This window comes from Mycteria americana, chromosome 1 (genome assembly GCF_035582795.1).
Source record: "Mycteria americana isolate JAX WOST 10 ecotype Jacksonville Zoo and Gardens chromosome 1, USCA_MyAme_1.0, whole genome shotgun sequence".
NCBI lineage: Eukaryota > Metazoa > Chordata > Aves > Ciconiiformes > Ciconiidae > Mycteria > Mycteria americana.
In genome coordinates this window covers 105,002,378-105,027,831 of record NC_134365.1, presented here as the reverse complement: position 1 = coordinate 105,027,831, position 25,454 = coordinate 105,002,378, and the positions used below count along the sequence as shown (strand labels likewise).

The 25,454-nt window shown below is 55.5% G+C and overlaps 1 protein-coding gene across 1 annotated transcript; it reads right to left on the bottom strand.

Moving 5' to 3' along the window:
- Window positions 1–27: 27 nt before the first annotated feature.
- CD101 (CD101 molecule) lies at window positions 28–18,156 on the bottom strand. Its single transcript, XM_075491834.1, has 9 exons — window positions 18,047–18,156; window positions 16,444–16,821; window positions 15,076–15,492; window positions 11,496–11,879; window positions 10,625–11,008; window positions 9,277–9,681; window positions 3,925–4,332; window positions 2,844–3,239; window positions 28–274 (listed from the first exon to the last, which is right to left on the bottom strand). The coding sequence occupies exons 1-9, from the start codon at window positions 18,096–18,098 to the stop codon at window positions 78–80; spliced, it is 3,021 nt and encodes a 1,006-aa protein (XP_075347949.1). The 5' UTR covers window positions 18,099–18,156; the 3' UTR covers window positions 28–77.
- Between the last annotated feature and the right edge of the window lie 7,298 nt (window positions 18,157–25,454).

Below are 25,454 nucleotides of genomic sequence, written 5' to 3'. Positions count from 1 at the left end.
TAGCCCCTCTGCAAGTATTCAGTCCTCCTCAGATGTCCAGCTCTGCTCCTTCAATTACATCTGCCATTATAGACCAGCTAGGTTTTCTTCACCTCTCCAGCCCCTTGCAGTTCCATCATCTGGTCTCCTTTGACATTGACCGTTTTACTTTTTCTGACTATGAAGCACCAGCAGAATCCAGCAAGGGCCAGGAGAAGGATCAGAACCACCGGTAAGTATAGGATGAAGTTCAGCAGTGGTGGGGATGAGCAAATCCTGGAAAAAGCAGTTGACTCTGGAGGGAAAAAGAAAGAAAGAAAAAAAGTGAGGCCCCAAGCTAGTTTGAGTTTCTCTTTCCCACTGTTTCTATAGGTTATCTTCTTATCACTTTTCCCTCAATCTTCAACACCGACCAATTTTTAAGAATTCATACTGGCTACCTGAGGAGAAGGGGGAGAGAAACCAGGTAATTTCTTGTTTTGGGAGGTCAGATAGGGCCCCAGCTCATTCAGCCGAAGCATCCCAACATAAACAGCACAGCTCTTCAGCTAACCCATTCCAGGCTGGGCTCAGTAAGGAGAAGCCACCTACCCTTCACCCCCTGGGTCTCTGCCCAGCACCAGTGACAGCGGGGGGAGGCAGAGGTCTGCCAGGGGCTGCACCACAGAACAAGGAGGGACAAGAGGAAAGCAAAGGAAACCAGATCAAGGAGGTCCCTGTCTCCCCCAGACACCTGCCCCTCCTTGCTTCTGCCGCTCTGCTATCCTTTTTCAGCCACGCTGAGCTGCAGGCAGCTGTGAGCCCCATCCCCGGCAGCTCCTGCAGAACAGCTCCCCGGTTGAGGCGGAGGCTGCCTGTATTGCTGGTGGACCCTCTGGGTACTGCAAAAGATGGGGTTTGGTCAGCCCCATACTAGCTGAAAAGCTCTCATTTGCAGCCTCTCCATTTTTGTCCCGGCCTCCTTATAGCCACCAACTAATCCTGGCCATCAAAATCCCCTCACTTGGCACACAGCTTCAACACCACAGACTGATCTCAGATGCACCTGGCCTACCACGAAGGGCCATGCCAATTCCTTTGGGTCTGTTTTGTCCATCTCAAAGTGTTGTTCCTCAATTCTCCTCCTCACCCAAGATGCTCTCATGCAGATGCTTTCCGCTTGCTCTGCAGAACCATGCTGAGCATGCGGGTCTGCTGATTTGAAGCTGCCCATGGGGGACCCACACAGCATGGTGGGCCAGGTGTGACCCTAGGGATGAACCAACCTGGGGGCTACTCCTGACCGTGAAACTGGCTTTTACCTCTTTACCTCTGAAGCTCTGCACCCCATCCATATAGATGGAAGCAGCATTTACTCTCCTGTAGGAAAACAGGGCAAAGTCTCCACTACATGAATGACTCTGTAGTACTAGGGAGGTATCCTAAAGGGCAGCATCAGCATCAGGAATCGGAAACGAAGTTACTCCTGGTTACAGGTATACTGGCACATGGCTGTCTCCTTACCCCTCAGAAAACTCTGAAACATTGAAATCTGTGAGCCAGAGGGGCATTTTGAGATACCTGCGTCACTGGAGAAACACACACACACAAAGAGAAAGAAAACACACCCAGCTAATCTCCTGGATTTTGTGAAAACCATGAAAACTACTTGGCCAAAACACTTATACAAAAATTGGAGGAGAATTTTCCCGCAGTTACTGAGCAATTTTAACAATGGGTACTCCACCAGTACTGGGTAATAAGAGACAGAGGGAGCTGATGAAGGAGAAATCTGAGTGCTAGAGGGAGCCGGGATGGACAACAGCAGGGGGATGAAGCGCTGTCAGTCCTTCCCTGTGCAGTTAAATCCAGATTAGCTCTGCTGTAGGTGCAGAGTCATGTGAGTAGGCTCCGTGCGTGCCTGTGCCAGTAGCAGGCACAAGGGAGGGCTCTGCAGGGTCCCCCTGAGTTCTTCCATGTCGGTCAGCGCTGGTAATTGCTACAGAAGCTCTAACCACGTGTGGGCACCCAGGCTGGCTTCAGGCACGGCAACTCCAGGGCCCAAGGCACAAGAGCTGCAGGACCCTCTCAGCTGGGTGCAACATGGCTGATTTCACAGTTCATATTTTTTCCTCCACGTGGGTCATCCGAGCCTCCTATTTCCCCAAAGAGGCAACAAGAGAGTACTTTTTTCCTGCCTGTAACCTCCCTAAAAACACTGTGTGTGCCTGATTGCAACCTTTGCTTTTACTTATTTGAAATTCTGTACGCAGAATCCAGCTCTATTTTTGCATCTGCCATGCAACTCACCCCAAGAGGAGAGAGGCTGTTTTCAGAGACCTCACTGGAGATGGACTTGCCAGAAAAATCACACCAAGAATTTTTTCCCCGCAAACAGTTAGTGTTCTGGCCCAAATGGCATGACTGAGAGCAGGGTTTTGTGCTCCCACAGAGAGCCCACAAGCCAGCAAAGCGCTGCTGACACAAGCGCACTCAATGGTACCCTCTGGACCACGTGCTTCACAGTCGGAGCTCTTAGTGTCTCATCTGACCAGCACCTCCAATGTTTAAAATGCCAAGCACCTGTGTTTCAGCCCTGGCAGATCAATGGGACTGTGAATGGGATCTCATTGTCCCCCCCGCCAGGTTCCTAACACGTGTCCCTCAAAGGGCTCCCTTCCCTCCCCTGGCTCCCAACACAACTCTGGCAATCTCCCCAGCACTGACCCCCCCTCTGCAATCCCTTAGCAAGTCCTCCTGGTCCCACTGCATCCTTGCCATGGCATTGCCAGCAGAGAGCTGCCATTATCCCCCCCCACGCATCCCGGCACGGCCACGGGGGCATCAGTGTGGGGCGAGCAGCCCCTCGCATCCAGCAGCATTACCTGGTGGGATGGTGGCGAGCTGAGTGTACCCCGAGCGCGCCGAGGCTTGCAGAGCCCAGTCCTTCCCCTGGCTCTGCTGCTGCCACTCCTCCACCTGGCAGTAATACACCCCGGCATCGTCCTTCTCCACGCCGCGCAGCGTCAGGCTGAAGTCGCTGGCAGCGGGGTAGCAGAGGTGCAGCCTCCCCTCCAGGTTCTCCCAGAAGTACTCGATGGCACCATTGTAGTGGAGGGCGAGCAGGGGCCTGGCGCTGCCGCTCTCCTTGCCCCGAAACCAGGTGGCCGAGAGGCGGGCAGCGGGTGGGGGGGTGCCCTGCAGCAGGCAGTGCAGTGTCACCTCCTCGCCCTCCCTCGCAGAGATGCTGCGGTTGGTCTTCTCCAGGTGCAGTTCGCGCTCTAGGGCAGGAGGCAAGCAGAAAGAGACGTTGAGGTGTTGCGCCGTCATAGAAATGCTCCTGTTTGCGCCCGCAGGCTGATGGGAATCTTATGGAGCAAACCATGGGGGATTGGGATGGGCTCTTGGAAGAGCCTCTGGCAGGACACCCACGGGCCCCCTTGCTCCTGTGACACGTTCTCCCCAGGGTATTTCCCCCCCCATCATCTCTGCCCTTTGTTCACGACCTTCTGCTGTAATACTTCCCCCCCAGTTCCCCCCGCCAAATAAGTGATAAGGCATCCTTCGGACCAAAAGCTACTTAGGAAGCTGGAATTACTTCAGGATGCTCGGGAGTACCAGGAAAGGACTACTTCTCTGTTCACAGCACTGTACAACCAACCAAGTACACCATGTGTTGGAGGAAAAATAAAATGCCACGATTCACTTTGTTATAAATTATTAGACATCATCTGCCAGTGGCAAAAATACCAGCTTGGTTGGTTTGGGAAGATGTGGTAAATCTTCCTAATTCTCTATTTCGCTTTGAGAGGTACTGACACCGCCTGCATCCCTAAGTCAGATCCAAAGTCGGAGCCGCTGGTTCTCCTAAGCCCTGCCAGCTTAGGAGAAGCCTGGCAGGTGCCCCATCGTAAATAGGTCCAACCTCCTCCAGCAGCACCTATGTGAGAGAGAACCGTCGCTCACCTGGGAGCTTGAACTCCAGCGTGGTCCTTCCCGATGCTCCCTCTCCAAGTTTGTACCAGCCGTCTGCCAGCCAGACCCATTCCTCTACCACACAGTAGTACCTGCCCTGGTCCCTGGGGTTCACAGAGAGTATCCTCAGCCAGAAAACGTTGCTGGACACCCTCTGGCTCAGGAACCGGGACTTTTGTACAGGAGAGCTGAACTCAGCCCCATATTCCAGGATGCTGCTGTAGTTGGCCCTTACGATTGTCAGGGGGGTTGCATCTGCCGTAGAAGGAGGTAGGAGGTACCAGGTAACGGTGAACTGAGAATTATTCCGGGCAAACATGATCCTGCACTCAATGGCTGTGTCAGCACCGCCGCCAATCTCCAGAGAGCTCTCTTTTGTAGATACCTGAAGCTTGCTTTCTAAAATGGAGAAACAAAATAATCACGCCGGCTGCAGCTGCCAATAGAGGGATGCTGGCAAGGAGAGGAATAGGGCTGAGGTGAGAGACCCACCGAAAGAGGAGGGAGGGAGAGGGTGCTCAGAGGACAAAGGCCCCTTAGGGGATGCTGTAGCAGGAGCACTAAGAGGGGTGGGGGAAGGAAGGAAAGAGCAAACCCACACACCCTTATTTGAATTGTGGCGGGGAATCACTGGGTGCTACTGGGCAGGGGAGCAGCAGAGGAGGCACCTGGGGGACCACGGGGCAGGAATGGGGGGATGGAGGCAGCCACTGTTTCGGAGCTCGGAGGCAAAGCCTCTGTCTGAAGTAAAAATATCCATCTACCACTGCTCCTATCGGCAGGCTCACATGTAAGGGACAAAACCAGGCCACGGCTTTTGAGACTGTGAACAAGTGTCTTTTATCTCAGGCAGACTACAGAGCCTGTGTGGGTTTTGCTAACAGTTGCCATCTCAGGTGTTTGCTGTGGTTACTAACTAGAAACCACATAATCACAGCGGATGTTCAGCACTGCGTTATACCCGGCAATCATTCAATGTAGCTCCGAGCAGCTCAGGAGAGGAGAGCTCCGGTGCTGCCGGCAGCTCTGCCCGTGGCAGGGTACACGGTCGCTCCCGGCCAACGCGCCTGTGCTGCTCCTGGTTTGAGGGACCCCCTTGCCGCTGCACATCACCTGTTGCTGGCACCTTTCCTTCTCCTCCAGCAGCAGAAAGGCTGCAAACCAGTCTCTTCGAAGGGCCTCCGACTGCCTGCGTTTCCCCTCCACCCTCCCCTCCGCGCTGAGACACCACCTCTGTCAGATGGGGCAGCAGTCAGGTGAAGGAGTATGCCCAGATATCTACCCGTGGGTAGACAGAAGTTACTCAGCACAAGACACCATCACGGTTTTAAGGGACTGTAGGCAGAGTTTCCATTCCCAGGATTTTCCTTGCGTACAAGCTGAGCAGTGGGACACCCTGTGCCACGGAGGCTCGAGGCAACCTTAAGCTCAGCCCCGGGTGCTGGTTCGGGGGCGGGCTGCAGAGGACACACCGAGATGCCCCTGCGGAGCATCTCAGCCTCGTGTCCCCAGCCACAGGCTCAGCAGGGTGCTGTCCTCCACGGCACCTCCCCAAGGGATGGGATGGCAGTGGGTTAGGGGGAGAACCTGTGCACCAGGAGGGAGCTGCAGCTTCTCCTGCAAGGGCCGATGGGGAAGAGGGACACCACAGGAGAAAGCCCACACATTTCCCCTTCCTTCAAGCATTTCTTCTCAAAACTCAAGCAATCCACTTCAGAGGCCATCACTGTCTCTCCTGAGGCCAGTCAATGCAAAATATCCCAACTGATGGCCCTTGACATCCCTGCGCATTGCCTCTGCCTCCATCTGAAATTTGCCAACAAAATCTCCCAGCTCACATCCACTTATGCTGCTTCTTCTCTTTGCATCCTATTGCACTTCCTCCTCTTCTCTCCACACTGCAGACAGACACAATTTCACCAAAAGGTAGACAGTTTCCTCCATACTAGGACTTGCATGTCCTTAAGTCCCAATATCTGCTTACTGCCTCACCTCAGCGGCGAGGATTTCAGCAGCGACAGTCACTGGGAGCTGGCTGCTCCCAAGGGATCAACAAAGTACTGTCCTGCATTTCACAGTGCACACGCCCTGCTCTGATGGAATGGGTAAGGGTAAGATGCAGAAGAGATGGGAAGGCAATCACCCTAATTAGGAAGTTGTGCAAATTCATCAGATCCACACATGCAGAGACTAAGTAAACTTGGGCATACTTAGGAACCAGATGTAAGTTGATGTCTTCTAACTTCAGCAGTTAGCTCTAAGGAAGCACAAATCTTCAGAGAGGGAGAGTCTCCCTCCTTGGAGATATCCAAAAGCTGGTCCTGGGCAACCTGCTCTAGGTGGCCCTGCTTGAGCAGGGGGTTGGACCAGATGACCTCCAGAGGTCCCGGCCAACCTCAGCCATCCTGTGTTTCTGTGACAGCTGAACTGATCACACTGGAAAAAAATAAGACACTTGGTTCTTAACTTCAGACCGCAGGAATATCCCTCAGCCAGCCTGCTGAAGTCCAGGAGGGACCCAGAAGTGAATTCTGCCAAAGGGAAAACTAAAAATACTCCCAGGTATTTTAACTGGAGACTTTGCCCCCACTTCAAAGGCCACAGGAGAGGAGCAGGCAGGACTGGGGGAGCTGGTGGACATCAGGGACAGCCTTCCCGTGGCAGACACAGGGATGTGCCTTCCCCAGCCCCAGCTGTCAGCGAGAGCGTGCTGGCAGAGCAGCCCTGCCGCTCATCGCAAGCAGCTCTGCCACCTCTCCCAGCAAAAAGCAGCTCCAGAAAAGTCAGCTCTGGGACCATGCTGGACCAAAACGCGTGCCTCCCTCCAAGTGAGCTCCTCCCAGCAGCGCTGCTGCGGTCAGGCACGGACGGGTAAAACCCAGGACCTTTCCCCAAAGCCAGAGAGGCTGCCAGCACAGGAGACAGCAAACTGCCTGGGGGGCCCTCTCACTTGAGTATGGCCCGGTCTGACACCCGCTGGGGCACAAAATACTCCGGAGTAGCAAAAGCTACTAGAGCTCAGAGAGGAGCCACGGGAACCACTGCTGTGAGCACTCAATTTTGATGAGAAAAATTGCTGTTATGCTCTCAGGGAAGATCACCTCGAGAGGAAGCGGAGCACTTGCTGCAAAGCCCCTTTCTTTCAGCTCCAAGTCTCCTCTCGTTCTTCTCGTTCCCGCTAAAGATCAATTACCTAAAAGGGCAGAGCAGCTGCCTGCCTTTTCCTTTGGTACAGAAAGACGTAGTGCTGCTTTCCCTTTCGATTTCAATTTAATTAACCAAGCTGAGCCTCTTGCTGCCCGTCTCACTGCGAAGCCTGCTCGCTGACACCACGCTTTCTGCCTGGCCCGGGAGCAGCAGGACACGCAGAAGGGCACGGCTGCTGCAGCAACCCGTGCAGGCCGGCCGGCCGGAGGAGCCGGGGGAAGCCCCCCACTCCGGAGCTGGGGGAAGCCACCGTGGGCGGCTGTGCTGAGAGGCTGGCGGGAGCATCCCTGCGAGGGCTGGGCAGCATCTGCCTGCCCAGGGCACTGATTACGGGACCCCACCAAGGGTCAGATGCTGAACTACCTGAGAAGTCAGAGATGGAAAGGAGCTGTCCTCCTTCCCCTCCTGTTATGACCTTTCACGCATGTCCCTCCTGTCTGAAGCTACAGGCCAGATCTACAGTGGCATTTAAACTCCTGAAGTGCGGACTGACGAGTGGTAAATAAAGTGCTGAAGCAAAAGTCAAGAACTGGAGTATCTCTGCAGGCTCCAACTATGAGATTTTATAAGCGAAGAAACAGGCTGGTGATTTTCATAATTTGCAGCTTCATTTTCTGCAGCTTCGCCTTATGCCATTGCTGCTAGAGCCAGCTTCCTTCCCAGACTTACTCTCTGCCTTCCCAAATATCCTTCGCTGGCTCGTGCTCCCTTTCTCAGAGAGACGGTACTGGAGCCAGCAGCCACCTCCCACTGCACATTGCCCCGTCCCAGTTCCTACCCCCTTTACAACATCGCAGTATCCAGCCATGCCTGCAATACATTTGGAGCCAAATGTAATATCTTGCTGCTCTGCTGCTACCGTCTCCTCTGTGTAGACGACGTACAATTACACCTGCTCATCTTAATGCCATTTACACTACTACTGCACACTCACAGCTGCTGTCTGTTGCCACCCCTAGCCCCCCGTAGGCCCCCTGCCCGGGGCTGGCTGTGGCTCAGGTGTCACACGGAGCGCTCCAGCACCCAGCTCTGCAGGGGCGAGGCAAGAGCAGCAGCAGAGCAGGAGGGAGAGCACCATGGAAACCAGCCCGAACAGGGAGGGGAACGTATCAGCTTACGCTACAGCAAACCCAGCAGTTAAAAAAACACAGAAAATGCATAATTTCAGTTCACTGGGTTGTGATCCCAAAAATCCAAGGATAAGAGGAAGGAGCACTTAATGCATGAAAAAAGAGCAAGAACTCTCCTTTGCTGGCAGAACAGACACTAGGAAAAAAAACCAAACACATTCTCATGCCTGCCTCCACAGGCTCAGAGGTTTTGGCTGGGACAATCCCTTCAATTCCCCCAGCAGTCCCAGCTGCGAGCAGGGCACACCGTGCTGCTGCGGGGGCTGGCGGGGAGCAGGCACACAGCAGGCCGGCCGGGGGCCGCGGTGCATTTGCAACATCTCTCTTCCATAAGAGGACGAGGCTCCCTGCGCGATGCTGGCAGGCGCGGTGGTGGTGCGGACCCCGCCTGCAGAGGTGGCCGTAAAAAGGAACCCTGGGCAGGGCCCCCAGCCCCACAAGCCCAGCCGTGCCCGGGAGGAGACACCGCTGCCCAGAGCCACCAGCACCTTGCGGCTCAGTGCTGGCTCCCAGCCTGGCAGGGAGCCCTGGGGCTTTCTCAGTGCACCTCAAATGCACCAAGGGAAGCTCAGGGGGACACAGACACCTCCTAGCACCAGCTTCGGGGGCCAGTCTCTCCACCGCCCTCCAGCCCCCCAGAATTCCACACCATGGGAGGCACCTCGCACCCCCAGCATTCAAATGGGCTCCTTGGGGGGACTACTACTTCCCAGAAACAAAGCTTAAAATCCTAGTGGCAAGGCTGATCCCTATATGCTTGGCATAGTCTGCAAACAAATAGACATTGCCACTCCCCAACACCAAATTCGCCTCCAAGAGTATTGTCAGGAGCTGTGGGTATTGAGGAAGAAGCAGGACAGGCAGCACTGTTTCGGACGGCCCCGGGAGGTGACCCGGCTGGGGACACCCCAGCCATCAGTGGTCCTGGTTGCCCCGGCATGTTTGATGGATTTAAAGTTGCAGAAGGAGAGATCCCTGCTGAAGAAGCGCCCATGGCACTGCTTACCTGGCAGCACCACCTTTATCCCCACAGCATTGGAGCTGATGGTGGCCGCCGGCTGCCCCAGCGTCAGGGTGTTCCTCCTCCAGACCTCCACCTCACACTGGTACGTCCCCTCGTCGGCAGCCGCGGCATTGGGGATGCACAGCCTGAAGGAGGTGGCAGCTTTCGTCAGCTGGGCTTTCCCCTGGAAGTGTGGCAGCGCTTCCCCCCAAGCCATGGTGCCACTGGGAAGGATCTGGACCAGCCTGTGGTAGTCGCCTGTGGGTGGGCTGGGCTGGAAGAGCCACCCCACAGACACCGGCACTTCCTCGAGGGTGTAGTTGGCGCTCACTTGGCAGACAAGTTCAAAACTCTGCCCGTATCTGACGGTGGCAATTCGGCTTCTCAGCGTGGCGTGCAGACCAGGACCTGCTTGGGAGGAGAGAGCCCTTGGTGCTGGGACAGAAGTCCTGCCCCGTGCCACCTCACCGCCGCCCTTCCCATGCAGCACTGTCCCCGCTGCCCCAGCCACCGCAGCCCCATGGCAGCCAGCAGTCCTGCTGCTCTTCTGCTGGTGCCGCTCTCCCCCAAGCTTCACCGTGCTCTTCCACGTGGTCCCTGGCCTCTCCCACCCCCAGCCCCCCGATCAGCTCTGAACCCTCTCTTCCAGGCTCCCCAGTCCCGCCCTGTGGCAGGGAGCCAGGGATCCTCTGCTGATGCTGCTGCCCTGCTTGCTGCTTCTTTCCACCATCCACAAAAGCCTAATATCTCCTGTGGCCTGACTGGTGCTCTCAGGCACCTGGCCCAGCAATAAGAAAGGAAAAACACCCTAAATCACAGCCAAAAGCTGCCTCTCCATAAAGGCACCCATTCCAGCAATCGGAAGAAGAAACAGCGTGGGCATTGCACGCCGGGGAGGTTAGCAGCTCTGTGCTCAGACAGGAGGGCAGGAGAAGTGATCAGATGCCAGCACCAGGGGTGTATCATGGCCTTTGTCAGAGATAAGCTCAACAGAGGCACTTGCTGAGGTGTAATTACTGTAAGTAATTATGCTGCTAGAACGGATATTTTGTATTTCAAGTTAAGGACACAGAAAGACCTGCTGAGCAAGCCACTGCCTTTCAGGTCTCCGGTAGCTGTTGTGTCCCACTCGTCTCTCCTAAAACACCTCATGGAGGACTCAAGCACCCTGCTAGAAATGGGGAAACTGAGGCACTCCAGGGCCAAGTGATCAGCCCCAGGTCGCTCTGCAGCAGCAGCAGAGCTCAGGGCACAGCAGACCTCTGTCCTACAAACATGTCCACCCGTTTCCCCAGCCTTGCCTCCAGCGTGTCCAGCTTGAAAGCCCAGAAGCAGGGGTGGCCAAACTCACCCATGGACCTGACTGTCACTGCTGTCTCCCCCTCCTCTGTCCAGCTCTGGCCTCGGGACCACTCCGTCACTTTGCATCCGTACCGCCCGCCATCGCCCTCATCCAACGTGTTGGGGATCACCAGGGTGAAAGCACCGGAGCTTGCTTTTTCCAGCCGGAGGCTCCCCCGAGTCCCGCTGTCCTGGTAGGCACTGCCCAGGCTCAGGGTGCCGTCCCGCTCCATGGTGGCCACTGGCACCTGGGGACCCGGGTGCTGCGGTGGCAAGTGCCACCACTGCACGGACACGGGGCTAGTCGCTCCCTGCACCTCGCAAAGGAGGATCAAGGCATCTCCCGCCATGACCTGCGGTGTGCTGGTGGACACGAACAGGCGCATGCGGCTCTCTGCAAACAAGAGTTACTGTGTGTGAAGAGTTACTGTGTGTTACTGGTTTCTCACAAGTCATCCCTCCAAACCAGAGAGAGCACCCTGATGGAAATGGCAATGATCCCCCCTGTCCAGAAGTACTTGTTCTGCTGGGTCACCCTGTGATCCTCAGGGTAGCAACAGGCATTGCCCACAGTTTTCTGTACCAAAGACACAGGAGGACCCAACCTCCCCAGAACTCTACCTATTTGCCCCAAAACTTATTCTAAAGAGACTGAGCTAAAGGTTTACGCTTTGTTGATAGCTGCTGCATCTGTCATGCTAATGTTTGCCAGAGCACATGCATTTCCCATTATTATCTACCAAAATCTATGGCACATTTGCACTCTTACTGCAAATAGCAGGTGTGTTCCCCCTGCCAAGATGAGGCCAGACTTGAAGCATACCCCAGTCAGGGATCACTGCAGGTTTTACCCAGAAGAGCAGCCATTAGGATTTACTAACCTATCGGCTTCACATCAATTTGGATGCCCGATGACAGATTGGTTTGGATGCTGTGAAAGTCTCCAGGAGCCTTCACCTCCGAAACAGAGCAGTGGTAGGTACCGTTGTCCTTCAGCCCCACCTCGTAGATGGTGAGGACATAAACCACGTTGCTTTGCTTGAATGCTCGGAGCTGCCCCAGCTTGGCTCTCTCCTCATATTCTTCCTTCCAAATCAATACCCCATGGGGGTCAACCCTGGCCACTTCCACACCATTGAGGAGCCAAAGCACTTGAAAGTGCCTGCTGCTGCTCTTCTGGGCTCCCAACATGCAATTTAGCTGCAAGGTATCACCTTCAGAAAGGGAGGTTTCAGCAGCAGTGATGTCCACGGAGAGGTCTCTGCCTGTGGGCAATCAAAAGCAAAGAGGGTGCTGGGTGGCCCTGCCCGCACTTCCCTCCCACCTGGCAGCACCAACGGCCACACAGAGGGAAACGGGAGGGAATTCTCTATTGAAACATTTTCTTTCATCAGAAAAGTGATCAAAATGGAGAATTTTGCCCATGGGGAGACACTTGCCAGCTCCAGGCACTAACCAGCAGCTGCAGACAGAGAAAGCACCAGAGCCTTGAGGAGCTGAGCTCCCCACTTTGGGGCAGCTAACCCACCCCAGAGCAGAGCATCCATTGGGATGACCTCGGGCCACAGCCACCCCCCCCCCCCCCCACATCAGGCATCCGAACCAAGGGCTCCCCTAACCCAGAGGCATTGGGGGGGGGGGGGGGGGGGGGGGCTGCTCCGTCTCACCCCCTAGAGCTGTTCTGCTTCATGTAACAAATATCCCTGAAACCAGAGAGGGGCACAAAGGGGCTTTATCGCTCAGTGGTGTTTTTAACTCTGCTGGCTGTGGTGGGAGAAGGTGCACGGAGGGCTGGCATTCAAGTTGCTTGTCTGAGTATGATGCTGGTCCCACATGCTGCAGCCCTCACTGGCTGCTGCAGGATGTGGGCAAGAGACACCCTCAAAGTTGGAGAGGTTTTGGGTTGGTTCCTACAGAAAACACAAATGTCAAGACTTGTCACAGCATGAGGAGGTCAGAGGGAAGCAAGAGGAGGTGGAGGTCATCTCCTAGCCCCTGTCCTGCCCCCCATACTGACCAGCAGCAGGTGCCCAGCAAAGAGGGGGAGCACAAAGTCATCTTCTCCTTGGCAGACCCTCTTGGGCAGTCAGCCACACCCGAGACAAGGACCCTGTCTCTGGGTCCTGTGATACGATTCACCTTCCTTGCGGGGCATTCAAAGCCTCTGCTGCTAACATCCCCTGGTTCCCAGCTTCAGCCCAGCTGGAGAGCGGCTGCAGGCACAGATCCGCAGGGTGCCCCAAAACCCTGCACCGTGACCCCACACAGCAGTGACACAACCGAAAAACAGGAGGCAGGGCTGAGCCCTGACTCCCTGGGCAGGCAGCCCGACTCATGCTGCTCCATCTCCTTGGGTCACTGTGGTGCCCCCCGTGTCTAACAACAAGGGCAAGGCTACATGCTGTAGTTTGGAGATAAAACAGAGCAGCTCCCAGACTGCCACTGGAAGGGCTCAAATTATTTATTGAAAGCAGAGTACCCTGTGAATTTAAACAACGGTTCATAAACAGTTTGCAAACAGGAATCCCAGCCACTGCAGATATGTTTGGTATTCCCAAATATTTGCTGGAGAGTTTATAGAAACCGCTGGGGCAGTTGGCCACGGTCAGAGGAGCTGCCAGCTCCCGGTGCGACGGGGTGCTCAGCCCCACAGCCCGGGCTCTCCCACGGGGCACTGGAGGGAGCCTTCAGCCCCGCAGATGTGACGGAGGGCTCATACGCTTGCCACTGTTTCCCTCCGGCAACACCAGCGGCTCTGATACAACCACCATGTTGTCCTCTTAACGCTATTGCCTCCCTTCTACCCTTAATGGCTACTGCACTGCAAATATTAAACTCTGACAAGGTTTCTCTATTTCTAAGCAATCGCGTGGCACCGGTACCTGAAGCCACACACTACCAGTTATGATGAACCCTCTCGAACAAGCGGATGCAGGAAAGCGCACCGACTGCCATTGCTCACCAGGCAGCAGCAGACATAGAAAGCCACTGCTGCAAACAGTGCGTAATAAGGGGAACAAAGCTTTGCCAGTCAGCCAGGTTTCTGGAACCAGGCTCTGACAGTGGGAGACTGCACTTCCCTCCCCTCCCCCTGGTACCTTGTCCCCCTGGGCTGCACACAGGGTGCTTGGTCCTTACCCATCTGTTTCTTTGGTTTCCTGCTCTGACTCACCACTCTCTCACGAGACACTGGTTCCCCTTACCGCCCTGGCTCTCCAGCCTCCTCCCTGTGCCCGGAGGCATGGGGACACCGTACACCACCTCCCCAGGCATCTTTTCTGTGAGAGACTTGCTCCCATTTTATTGCATACTACTGCCTATGTTAAAGGGCATCAGCTAGACACAGCCTTGCCTTGGCTCCTTTGAGGTGGAACTTACTGGTGGGAAAGAGGGATTTTTCCCTTCCTCTGGGTGCACCTACCCACACGCAGCTGGAGGAAGAGCAGGGTGAGGGACCGCAGCCAGCAAAGGGCTTGCAGCAGGAGGGACAGCGGGCAGGTCGGTCAGAGGAGTAGCAGCAAACACACAGCACTGTAATCATCCCAGGGCAGTGGGGAGAGAGGGATTTTCCCACCAGCCCTGGGCAAGGCGATGCAGAGCTTGCAGATGCCAGGGGCCATGGGAAGCTGCTGGGTAGAGGGAACAGGAGGCACCTGGCAGGACAGAGTGGAGCAGGGGAAAATGGGCAGCACTGGCAAGGGGCTGGTTTTCACAGTTTCCTATTTTAATCCATCTCATATATGGTAGCAGGTCTAAGTCTCCTCTTTCTAAATACCTAATACTACGTTTTCCTAGAGCATAAGCCAGGAGCTTGGTGCACCCACTTCAAAGCATAGTCTGGCCCACAGTCCCATTACCACCATGTATGAACTATGCAGAGGAGACACAGGGATGGTCTAATAAGCAGCAACACCAGTTGCTCTGGGGGGCCGGCAGCCTTGTGACAGCATGGACAGACAAGCCACCTCCAGCAGACACCAGAGCTGTGCAGCACACGCAGCGCATCCCCATGTCCCTTGGTGCCCCTGGCCGAGGCACCACGACAGGCAGCTGTCTCTTATGTACTTCAGTTTTTGAGGCCGTGACACCCTCAAGGCAGTCTAACAACGTGGTTTTCCGCACACTAGAGCTTAACGCTGCCAAGGAGCCAGGCTGCTGCAGGCACACACTGCTCTCTCTGCTGACACCTTGCATGGACCTGTGAGGTTACGTGATCACTGCCAGCATCGAAGACTCAGCTGCGTGAACCTCCAAAGCAAGAAGCACCAACAGCTCCCAAACCAGTAGCTGCCATGGCCCTGAGCCCAGTCCACCCCCTCAGTGCCCAGCAGAGGCAGCCAGACCCACCGATGGGTCCCTGGGCTGCAGCAAAGGCAGGCAAAGGCTACTGAAGGCTGCTGTTACAGGGCCTTCAGCGCGCAAAGGAGTTGGAGCCAACGTGCGAGTTTGCAAGGGCCTTACCCTGGCTCATGACTGCCAGCGATGTCCTCCCTGTTTGCTTGCGGGAGATGTCCTTCCACGTCTCATCGGGATCCTCAATCCACTCGGCCGCCTCACAGTACAGCTGCCCCTGGTCAGACGGCTCTGCTCCCCTGATGGAGAGCTTGTACGTGGTGTTCCCAACCTTGTTCAGCTGCACATCCCCTGCCAGAAACCTCTGCGTGTAAGAGGGCCCTGGCCTCAAGACAAAGTCCTTGGAGAGGGTGAGGATCTCCTTGGCGTGGCTCTCTCCTGCTCCCTGAAGACGGTACCAGCCGACAGAGAGATGCGTGTGCTGGGCGGTGGACTTGGACACCTCGCAGGTGAGCTCCACTGCATCCCCTTCGGGGCAGGTGAGGACCTGGGGCACCATGGAAGCTGAGAGGGTGTCTGCGATCACTGAGCACGGGGGAGAAACACAGAGAGCAGCTGGTCACGGCAAAAATCATCTCCTGGCCTCGATGGGCACCCTGCCGGCCACTACAAAACTGCAGCCAGGCCCTAAGGGATCTGACAGAGTAGGAGAAATATCTTTTGTAGCTGATTGACAAGGCTTCCATCAGCCTATGCCAAAGTGTGAAGCAGTTAAAACCTCAGCAGGGAAGAAAGCACAGTGAATCTCTCTGCAGTACCCTCTCCAGTCAAACTACAGGCAGTATTAATTAGGCACCCCCAAGGAGATTAACATCCAGCCCCTCGTGATCCCAAGCACAGACTGGTACAACACCAGGTTAAAGGAGGAAACAGGGGTGAATACCAAGGGGAAGTACCATACCACCATGTAAGACTTGGTGGGCTCACAGTAGGGCCTTTCCCTTTGCATCTCCACCCTGTTGCCTTCCCTCTTCTCCCAGTGCTCGGCAGGAGCTGCTACCTCCCTCCATCTGTGGGTATCCAGCTTGGGTCAAGTCCCACACCCTGACCCGAGAGGACACCAACAGCTAACGCACAGAGCCTGGAAACTCCTGACCTCCTAAGCGCTTAGCTGTGAAATGCTGTGGCTGCGTCAGGAGCTGAAGTTAAAGTTGGGCCATCAGACGGCAGAGGCTTCCTCTCCCTTCCCTTGCCCTGGCTGGGAGACAACGGCCAGAGCAACCTGCAAGGGGACATCTGGGCATCCCAACCTTGGCCACCCGCGGGTAGGATAGCAATCCCACAGCGGGGAGAGAAGGAAAATCTGTGCCCACCAGTCCCCTTAATCACCCTTTTCCCCTTAATCACCCCTTTCCCCAGCTGCCCCTCTATCAGAGACCCAGAGATGAGCACTTCTCCCCAATGCAAAGGTGGGGACAGTGGAAGCCTGCCTGCACCCCTGCCCGGCAGGGAGCAAGGCTCTCTTTCAGGACCCACCTGAGAGGTTCGTCTTGGCACTGTAACTCCCAAAGTACCTCTCGTCAGTGTTGGGCGTGTGGCACTCATACTCCCCGGCGTCCTGGTCCTGCAGCTCGGTGATGTGCAGCAGGACGGCGTCCCCCTGCACCCGCTCCACGTAGATCCCCTGGCTGCGCACGCGCTGGGTGTAGACGGCATAGGGGAAGGAGGGGTCCATGGTGCTGACGATCTGCACCTCCCGCTCAGGGGCCGAGGGCTGGTAGATGGACCACTGGAAATTCTGCTCCGCCGGGCCCTGGTAGCCGCTCACCTTGCACCACAGCGTGACGTGGGACCCCCTCACGCGGTAGAGGGGCCCCTTCTGAACAGTCACCACCCGTTGGCCAGCGCTCAAACCTGCCGGCAAACGTGATGTTTACAGGGGTATACGCTACCCGAGGGCTGCACGCCCAAAACGCCAGTGGGTCTGGATGTGCACAGGACCACAATGTAATACTGAAAAGAATTGCTGTATGGAGTCATTCTTTGAAGCATGAGGTCCAAGGGACTTCACACCCCTTGTAATTATAAGAACAAGTCCTGTAACAACAGACCTCTGAACTTTGTCTCCTAGCACACTGCAAGTCACACAACAGAGGCCAGAGCATCATGGCCAGAGGGCTGTCAAGCCTGTTCATGGCTGGAGAGCATCTCAGCCAGCTGTTCAGAGGGAGCAGCAACCAGGCTGAGATCACTGGAGAAAGCTTGTGGTGTATCAAAACTAAGAGGACCAAGCACTCAAGTCCTGCACAAGCTGTGGGGGAAAGGGAGCAGGTGCCAGAACTGACCGCTGCCAGAGAAGGAGATGCAGTGCAGAAGCCAAGGGACATGGGACAGCAGAGGGAACGGGCAGGCTGGGTGATGCAGAGATGCTCCACGGACAGAAACCAGGGAGGGTGTGGCAGAGGGGGCCAGCAAAAGCTCCTCCAAAGGCAGGGGCACCGAGAGGCACCAAGGGCTCCCTCCATTTCTGCCTGCAGAGGGTTTGGGGAAGGTGATGGCCACCCATGCACCCTCCCCTGCTGCAGAGCTCCCAGTGGTGACTCACTCTATTCTGGTGCCTAGCATGCACACCAAGCAATATGCCTACAGGATGTGGCCACTGAACCAAAAAACAACCATGGAGACCAGGCCAGGGAAGAGCTGGTGGCGGCACAGCCTAAGAAACCCTCAGAACCTCCCTCCCAAGGGAAGGGGGAATGAGGTAACCCCCTCCGCACCCCCAGCAGCCACGCAACAGGGGCAGGCGTGTCCTCTCACCAAAACCCTGCCAGGGTCCGGGCTATCACTTTGAAGTGAAACCACAGTGCCAAAAGGAGAACATGCTGCTGCACCCCTTCCCACGGTCACCGAGCCAGAACAGCGCTGGCCACGGCAGGGCCGTCCTCACCCCACAGCCCCAGCAAGGCGCCTCGCTGAGCCACCCACCCACAAAGGTCCCGTCCACCCACTTTAGAAAGGCAAAGTGGCCAGGGAGACAGCCCGCACTTCTGACCCATGCGGGTGTTGCTCCCAGCCCCAGGTGCTTTACTTCCCCCTCGCCTGCCCCAGAAAAGCCCCCACCACCGGGCAGGGCACTCACCCAGGAAGAGGAGGAGGAGGAAGGCAGCTGCCAGGTACCGCACCAGCCCCATGGGAAACGGCTCTGCTTGGGTCCTCTCCCAGAGGGGCAACAGAAGGCTCTCATAGGTGATGGCGACAGCCACTCTGCTATTTTGAAAGCGGCTGGGAGGAAGCTGCCCAGCGGTGGTGGTTTCCTCTGCTTAGAAACGGTGGGGAGAGGTTGGGAAGTGGGGTGCGAAGTAACACGCCTCTGGGAGGTGACAGCCAGCACCCCGGCCCCACGCTGCCTGGGCAAGGGTGATGCCCAAGGCCCCTTCTGCCGCTGTGTGCGTGCCAGGTGCCCGGCGCTACCGGCTGTGGCTTTGCTGTCTGACAGCAGCTCACAGGCTAACCCTCTGCCTCGCAACTCCCGCTTTGCTGCATGGAGTAGCTTGCTCCCTGCTAACAGAGGGGGCAAGGGGCTAGACCCCAGGGAGGGATGGGGGCAGACTTCTAGGGCTGAAGCTCCCTCTAGCTATTCATTTTCCGTAGCTGCAGACAGCAGCATGATGCCTCAGGTACAGGTTGGGTTGGCATAGTGCTCCCTGAGGACGGCTGACCAAGCTCTGCCTCGGGGTGCAGTGGGGCACCCCAAGTGGGGTGGGTGTCTCTCCCACAGCACCCCCACCAGCCCACCAGCTACATGGGCAGGAGACCCTCTGTCATAACAGCCAGCCCAGCCCAGCCAGCTTACTGGCTCTCGAAGGATCACCAGGCAGCCAGAAGTCAGCTGGGAACACTCTCCTGTAAGCACATCCCATGGGCAAGCACCCGGATGCAGAGGGTCCCAGACCAGCACTGCCCACAGGGGCGGTGAGACCATGGGGAGCTGCACTGAGAGGGCTGAGGCCAGGGGGCTGCTGGCCACAGCCCCAGAGGCAAGTGCTGCGGTTGCATAGGCTGCCGCATGGCATCGCACCTCAGCACCGCACAGCCTGCTGCTGCTCCTGCCAGCAGGTGCCAGGGACATGGTGGGAGGCTGACAGGGGCACATCCTGGCAGGGAAAACCTAGCTTCTCAGGCATGCAGCCAAACACTAGCAAGGGGCTCAAACTAGAGACACTCTCTGAAAGGATTTGTTTGGTTTGGCTTTTTTTTTGGGGGGGGGGGGGGGGGGGGTGTTTTGGGGTTTTTGCAGAATAGATGGCGGCACAAAGCATTTACCCCCGAGCCATGCTGTTTCCACTGTGCTGCAGGGGCATCGACTGAATGACTAAATTAGCTCAGGGATTCACAAGCAAAAACCAACCGTAAAACAAGTCCTTTTGCTTGATCCCACGGGACTCCTAGAGAGAACGAGATTCATGTAACAAACCAAAACAAACACAAGGTCCCTCCTCTCCCCATTTAATAAACTGATTCATATGACAGCCTGCAGGACCAGGAGATGGAGGCAGAGACTCCCTGCTGCAAGGCTCATGCCTCCATTAGCCAGCTCTTCATCAGCCTGCGCGCGCAGCTCCCATAGCACCACGCAGCTCTCCAGAAAGCCCAATCCAGGCCGGGAGGACGGCCCGTCACAGCAGGCAGAGAGGTTCCTGCAGGATCTCACCTGTCCCCTGCCACCTACCCTTGTTGCAATGAAATGAAGCAAAGGAACCAGCACCTGTTTTGGGGGAAGAGGGTGCAACGCAGGGCTGAGACCCATGCGCTGGCTCCTCAGAGGAGGTGAGCAGTTACAGCAGAGGCTGGCAAGCGGTGGAGTGCCCCAGCACGCCTGTTGGTGAGGAGGACCCGTGTCCCATGGCAGTAGGACACAGCCACGTACATAGCCATAACTACGTGGTAGGCTTCTGTTCCCTGCTGCAGGATGAAACCCTCACATGTCAGAGGCAAGAGATGAAGAGGTTTGCTTTCCAGGAGCAACCCGCTGCCAGCAGTGCCCCAGGGATGATCCTGCTGACAGTAAGCCAACCCGCTTACCGCTTTGGTAGCATCTCTGCTACAGCGACAGAGTAAATAGAAAGGAAACTTGGAGTTCAACCTCAGTGAGCTTCCGACAGTCAGTGTGCAGATAAACGCACACACAGGGACAGTTTAACTCCAAGCTTGCAACTCTAATGATGCATGAGTCGCTGTTTACATTTGCAATAGAGAAACCAGGGAGAATAGGATTGCCTGGCCGAGCCCTATCACTGGCAATGATGCTCCTCTGTGGACAAAACCAACAGCTCCCTCTTCCTTGGACTGCACGGTCTAAAACTTACTCTCTTCCTCCCTGGGAAATCAGTGCAACCAGACATACGGCAGAGCTATTAACCACACAAGGCAGGGTAAGGGAAGAGGATCAGAGAATCCTTTACAAAGACAGCATTGCCATTAGAAACCACATCAGTGAAGCCAGATCCACAAGAAGAAAAGATCCCCTTGCCCTATATTCCTGGGGAAGACACAGGACAGGAAGCAAGGGGGAAATACACCTCTTGGATAGCACAGAGGGTCCCTGCGCACACCCACAGTGAGCAGAGGACTCACCTCCTCCAAGCTAGGCAGTGCGTGTGCCTGTGCACCTCACCTGGTGAGCTGAAGTGCTGCACCAGGGCCATGGGGATTAAATGCTATTGACCCCCAGGCCTCAGCACAGCCTGCTACCACCAGCACCTGAGAAGCAGGGCAACCTCTCAACATGCCCCAGCAAGGTACCACCATCTCCCACTTCAGAGCACAAGACCAGAGGTCAGGCTGCCCACAGCACTGGCTTTGGCTTTCACGTGGGTGATGACCATCTTTAATTGCATGCCTCTGTACCCATTCTCCCTCCTTCTGCCCCGCTGGGTCCCTTCGCCTTTTTGGATGCTGCTCAGCCACTTTGGGCCAAAGCTTTCCAGAAAGACACCACCAAAAATACAGCATGGAAAGCATTACCAAGCCCAGTGCAGCCGGGGTACAGTCAGACTGTACCTAAAAGAGCATAGCAGCAATCTACAACGTCCATGGGGACTTTGAAACCTCACGGACAGACAACTGCTGACCGGATGCTCCCCCTGCGCACTGCAAGGAGCCTGGGGAGGGATGGGGGTAAGGCAGGATCCCCGCACAAGCAAGGTAGCAAGGAGGAAGCTGTTGAGGATGAAGGAGGCGGCCCCATGGTCAGTGTTGGTTTTCAGAGGGAACAGACTGCCAAAATCCAAAAGCAATTAGGCAAGCATAGGGGAGAGGCTGCAGCCCAGATCCCCTGCCTGGCTATATGGCCCCTGCGAGCCACCTCACCCCACTTGGGTGCCTGGGGTTAGGCAGCAAGGCTCCTGAGCAGCAGACGATGCCGGTCTCGTCTGCCCACAGCCACCACTCTCTCTGCTGGCTTCCACCCATTGCAGCAGAGGACACAGCCTACCCTGCCTCCTGAAAAGCAGCGACAAACCTCAACTTCCAAAGAAATCCAGACCTCAAACCATGTCTTGGGCAAATCCGGCTTTGCAGAGGAAGGGTTTTCAGTCACAGCTGAGGTTGCTTCCTCTAGGGGAGGAGAAAAAAAAAAAAACCAAAACAACACACCACCACAAAAAAACCCAACAGCTCTTAAAAGGGAGGGTTCCCCCATGAGCTTTTGGCATCGCTATGCAACATCCTAGGTGAAAGCAAGCTGCTCTGGGAGGAGTGTGAGCTCTGGGGCCTCTGCTCAGCCCCACGGCTCTGCCATCTCCTCACCCCCACCCGAGACAGCCCTCAGCAGTGACCTGCCCTCCGCATCTCTACTCACGCAGACAAGCACCCTGGGGCTTGCCGAGCACGGAGGCACAGGTGGCGAGGGAGCTAGAGACTAATCTAAGGCAGCAAGGTCCCAGCAGAGAGGCCGAAGGGGGCAAAGACAACGCAGCCCTCTCCTCCTTGCCTGACCTTCCCTGGAGCAACACAGATTGGAGTCCTGCTCCCCAAAGGCTTTTTGGGGGAAAAAGGCACATGGTGCCTGCTTGGCTATGAAGACCTCGGTGCCTGGCAAAGGGCAGCCGCAAAGAGCTCCCTGCGTTTCAGGCTGCTCTTGCGATTAAACAGGGAGGGGGAACACAGCCCAGGGGCGCGGGCTATAAGGCAAGCTCTCCAAAAACGCCTCCTCTGCCTTTGCTTCACAGATCTCAGGAGGCATGTCCCCTGCCCAGAAATGCCCTTGCCACATCCTCACAGTGATTGGGGAGGGGCAGGAGGAGGTTGCAGCATCGAAAGCGAGGGGCTGGCACCAGGCAGAGTGCGGGGACGCGGGGAAGAGCACAGCATTAGCCAGGATAATCTGGCAGTCTTGGGGGACGCGCCAGAAGCCTACAGATAATCAGGGGAGCTGGCGCAACAGACTTTGAAGTCTGCCGTCAGGTTTCCTCAGCCCAGCTCAGACATCAAAGGAAGCTGGTTACTTCCCCCAATTACGGAGCGGGAGCCGGCCAGCTGCCTGGCTTCCCCAAGGCCAGCCAGCTCAGCCGTGGTCCCCCGGGCACGCTCTCGCGGGCAGAAAACTCCTGATGGAGCACAAATGCCTGAATCCTCCAGCTCCTGCCAGAGCCAGGCTCACTTTGCTGGGAGCTCACCTCGCAGCTACATGGGCTTTCACCTTGGGCTGTTGGAGCCGAGCAAGATCTCAGCGGATAAAGATCTCCCCACTGACATGCTGCTGAAGCAAACCAAACCACCCGCCAGTCCTAGGGAAACCAGACAGCCACAAAAACAGGGGGAAGCCTACCAAAGGTGAAGAAAATAGCAACCTTTTCTCATGGCGATGGGAAGGACTGCTTCGGTTACTCAAATCCTGCGTGTCCTGGGCCCTCACGGGACATGGTTCCAGTGCATGGCAAGGACAGGGTCTTCATAAGCAAAACCCACAGCAGCACAGAAAGGCTTTTGCAATTGTTTTGCACCAAAAAACCCAGTATCATTGGTACAGGAACTGAAACAAATCATTAACAAACAAAAAAAAGGCAATTGAAATCTAAGAGCAGAACAGGCTAGGAAGCAGAGAAACACCAGTCCTGTGCAACTGCAACTTTCTAGGACTCTGACCACTCTCAGCAGTGAGCAGCCAGGGCTGGCCTAGGAGCAGAATGCCCAGAGCTCTTTTTTGGTGAACTGGTGTTTGCTCTCATTCACATCATCATTTCTACTGTAAAAAGTCAAACAAGAAAAAAATTGGCCAGGGCACTACAGAGACACCAAAGTCCTTCAGGAAAGTGGAATGGGTTATTCCTGCTTCACTGCCACAGCAGCGGGCAAACACACTTTTTCTGAACCTGCTCTGCCAATGGGACATAAGCGTAGCCTGAACCACATGCCTCATATCTTATTCTAATAAAAAGTGCTCTTTAGACCCCCCCCATTACTTTTTTTTTTTTTTTTTTTAATCTTCTATCCACACAAAAGGGCTGAAAAGCTTCGCTCCTCTGTAGCCATAGCTCCATCAGCCTTTGTAGTTTGGGCCAACAGTGCATTTCTAACATAAATCTCCTGGACATCTCACCTTCACTGCAGGCGGCAGAAAGCTCAGGGGCACAACGTGCCACTGGGGACCAGGAGGGATGCTGCACCAAGGGAGCCAATTCATTTCCTCCCTGCCAGCTCCTCACAGCACCCCAGGAATGAGACAGCACGTGTGGCACCTCAGCAAAGAGGCATTGCTCAGCAGCTGCCCTTTCCTGCGCTGCGTCAAGTCACGCTCCTCTGGCTGTGGGGCTTGGCTCCAGGGTGGTGCAGCCTACCCTCTGTAAATTCCATTGATCCCCTGCCCCAGAACACACGGGACCTGATCATGTCACCGTGCAGTCTGCAAGCGCAGCCCCCCTGCCCAGCTCCTGAGCAGCACCAGGAGCTGCTACGTGCCACCCCTGGACCTGTCCGCACTGGCATTCGAAGCAGCAATCAGAATCTTTTAAACAAGCAGCATCACGAAAGACCATTTGAAGCAGAGCAGCACAGGGTTGCACCTGGTTGTTTCGGTTCCCGGTGGACACAGCAAGGGCAGAGGCTGGGGAAGAGAGGAGGGAGGTTAAGAGAGCGAAAGAGGGAGAGCAATCGCAGTGGGCTGTTGTTCAGTAGGAACTTCTGTGGGGGAATACAGAACAGTATTACGTGTTGGGAGAGAAGCTAGGTTTTAATATTAAGCTGCTTATTTAGGTCTCTAAGTTATGGAGATGCTGCACTTCAAAACTAATTAGATTGACAGAGCTTGGATTCGATTACAGGATTTCCAGAAGCAAGAGGGTTTTAAAAAAAAAAAAAAAAAAAAAAAAAAATAGCTGCCCTGGAAATGTTAGCAAGGGAATTAAACAGCCATTGCTGCAGCCAATTGTTAAATACATCCAAGCTGGGAAAAATGACAACTCCAGCTGCCAAAACCCACTGCAGTAGTGGCCGCAGTAGGGAGCGGCTCTCCTAAGAGGCCTGAGTGGAAGATGCACAAAATAGGTGTTTCCCAGTCCCAGAGGTAAGCAGAGGGTCTCCAAGGCCCTTCAGGAAGCACGTGCCTCCCTCTGATGGCAGTGTGTGAATCTGAAAGCACATGGATTTTTCCCTGCCCTGAACCAGCTGCAGTGAGCACAGCATTTGGGAGCCATAGGCAGGCAACTGCGGGGCTGGGGCTGAAGAGGGAGAGGCTGTAGGTCCCACAGAGCAGCACAAGGGCTACCCAGGGAAACCCCACCACCTACATAGACAGAAAGACCCATCCTTACCACCCAGGACACTAAGGCCCTGTCCACACAGACAGAGTGTGGCCACCCCAGCACTAAGAAAAACATAGGAGTGACACACAGATATGCTCCTGAAGTGATAAAGCAAGGTAGCAATGGCAGAACTACAGTTACAGCTCACCTAGCATCAAAGCCTTCGCTCATCTACCCGAAACAACTCCCTCTATCCCACTCCTCTGAGATCATGGGAAAAGCAGCAGTTTCACAAGGTCCGACAGCAGAGCCAGAGTGGCCCTTTTTAAAATCCCAGAACTGCTAACTTCAGTTCCTCTTGAATCACCTAAAGCAGCCTTCATCTGTGAATATGAAGCATCCCTCCAAGTACACATATGCAGGTGTCCAAAGAAATTCCGCTTGGGGCCTGAGGGGTTGCCAGAGTGGGACCTTGACTCAAAATGCAGCATTAACAAGCTGTTTAGTGGTCTGGATGGGTTTAGCTACCAGGCAGCTGTACCTGGCCATGCAGTAGATGTTCTGTTCTTATATGCCACCTTTTCACCCTCCTCAGCATCGTTTGATGGGTAGAGCACTCTGGACAACACTACCCAATGTTGCCCTCATTGCCACACAAGCATCCCAAGAGCAGATCAGCAGAACACGGTGTAGGCAATACTGATGCTGTTGCTGCTAGTATCCTCCATTTGCACTAAAGGAGGATGTCTTGGCTATAGTCACAGAGAGGCTAAGTTATATTTACACTAAGCTGAACAAATTTTCTTC

Excerpts from the sequence above, each read along its gene's own strand:
- CD101 (XM_075491834.1), bottom strand. The coding sequence starts at position 18,098 with ATGGGGCTGGTGCGGTACCTGGCAGCTGCCTTCCTCCTCCTCCTCTTC. Across the intron at positions 4,333-9,276 it reads GATAAAGGTGGTGCTGCCAG|AAAGCAAGCTTCAGGTATCT; the intron begins GTAAGCAGTGCC and ends TCTCCATTTTAG. Across the intron at positions 275-2,843 it reads GCTCGCCACCATCCCACCAG|AGTCAACTGCTTTTTCCAGG; the intron begins GTAATGCTGCTG and ends TTTTCCCTCCAG.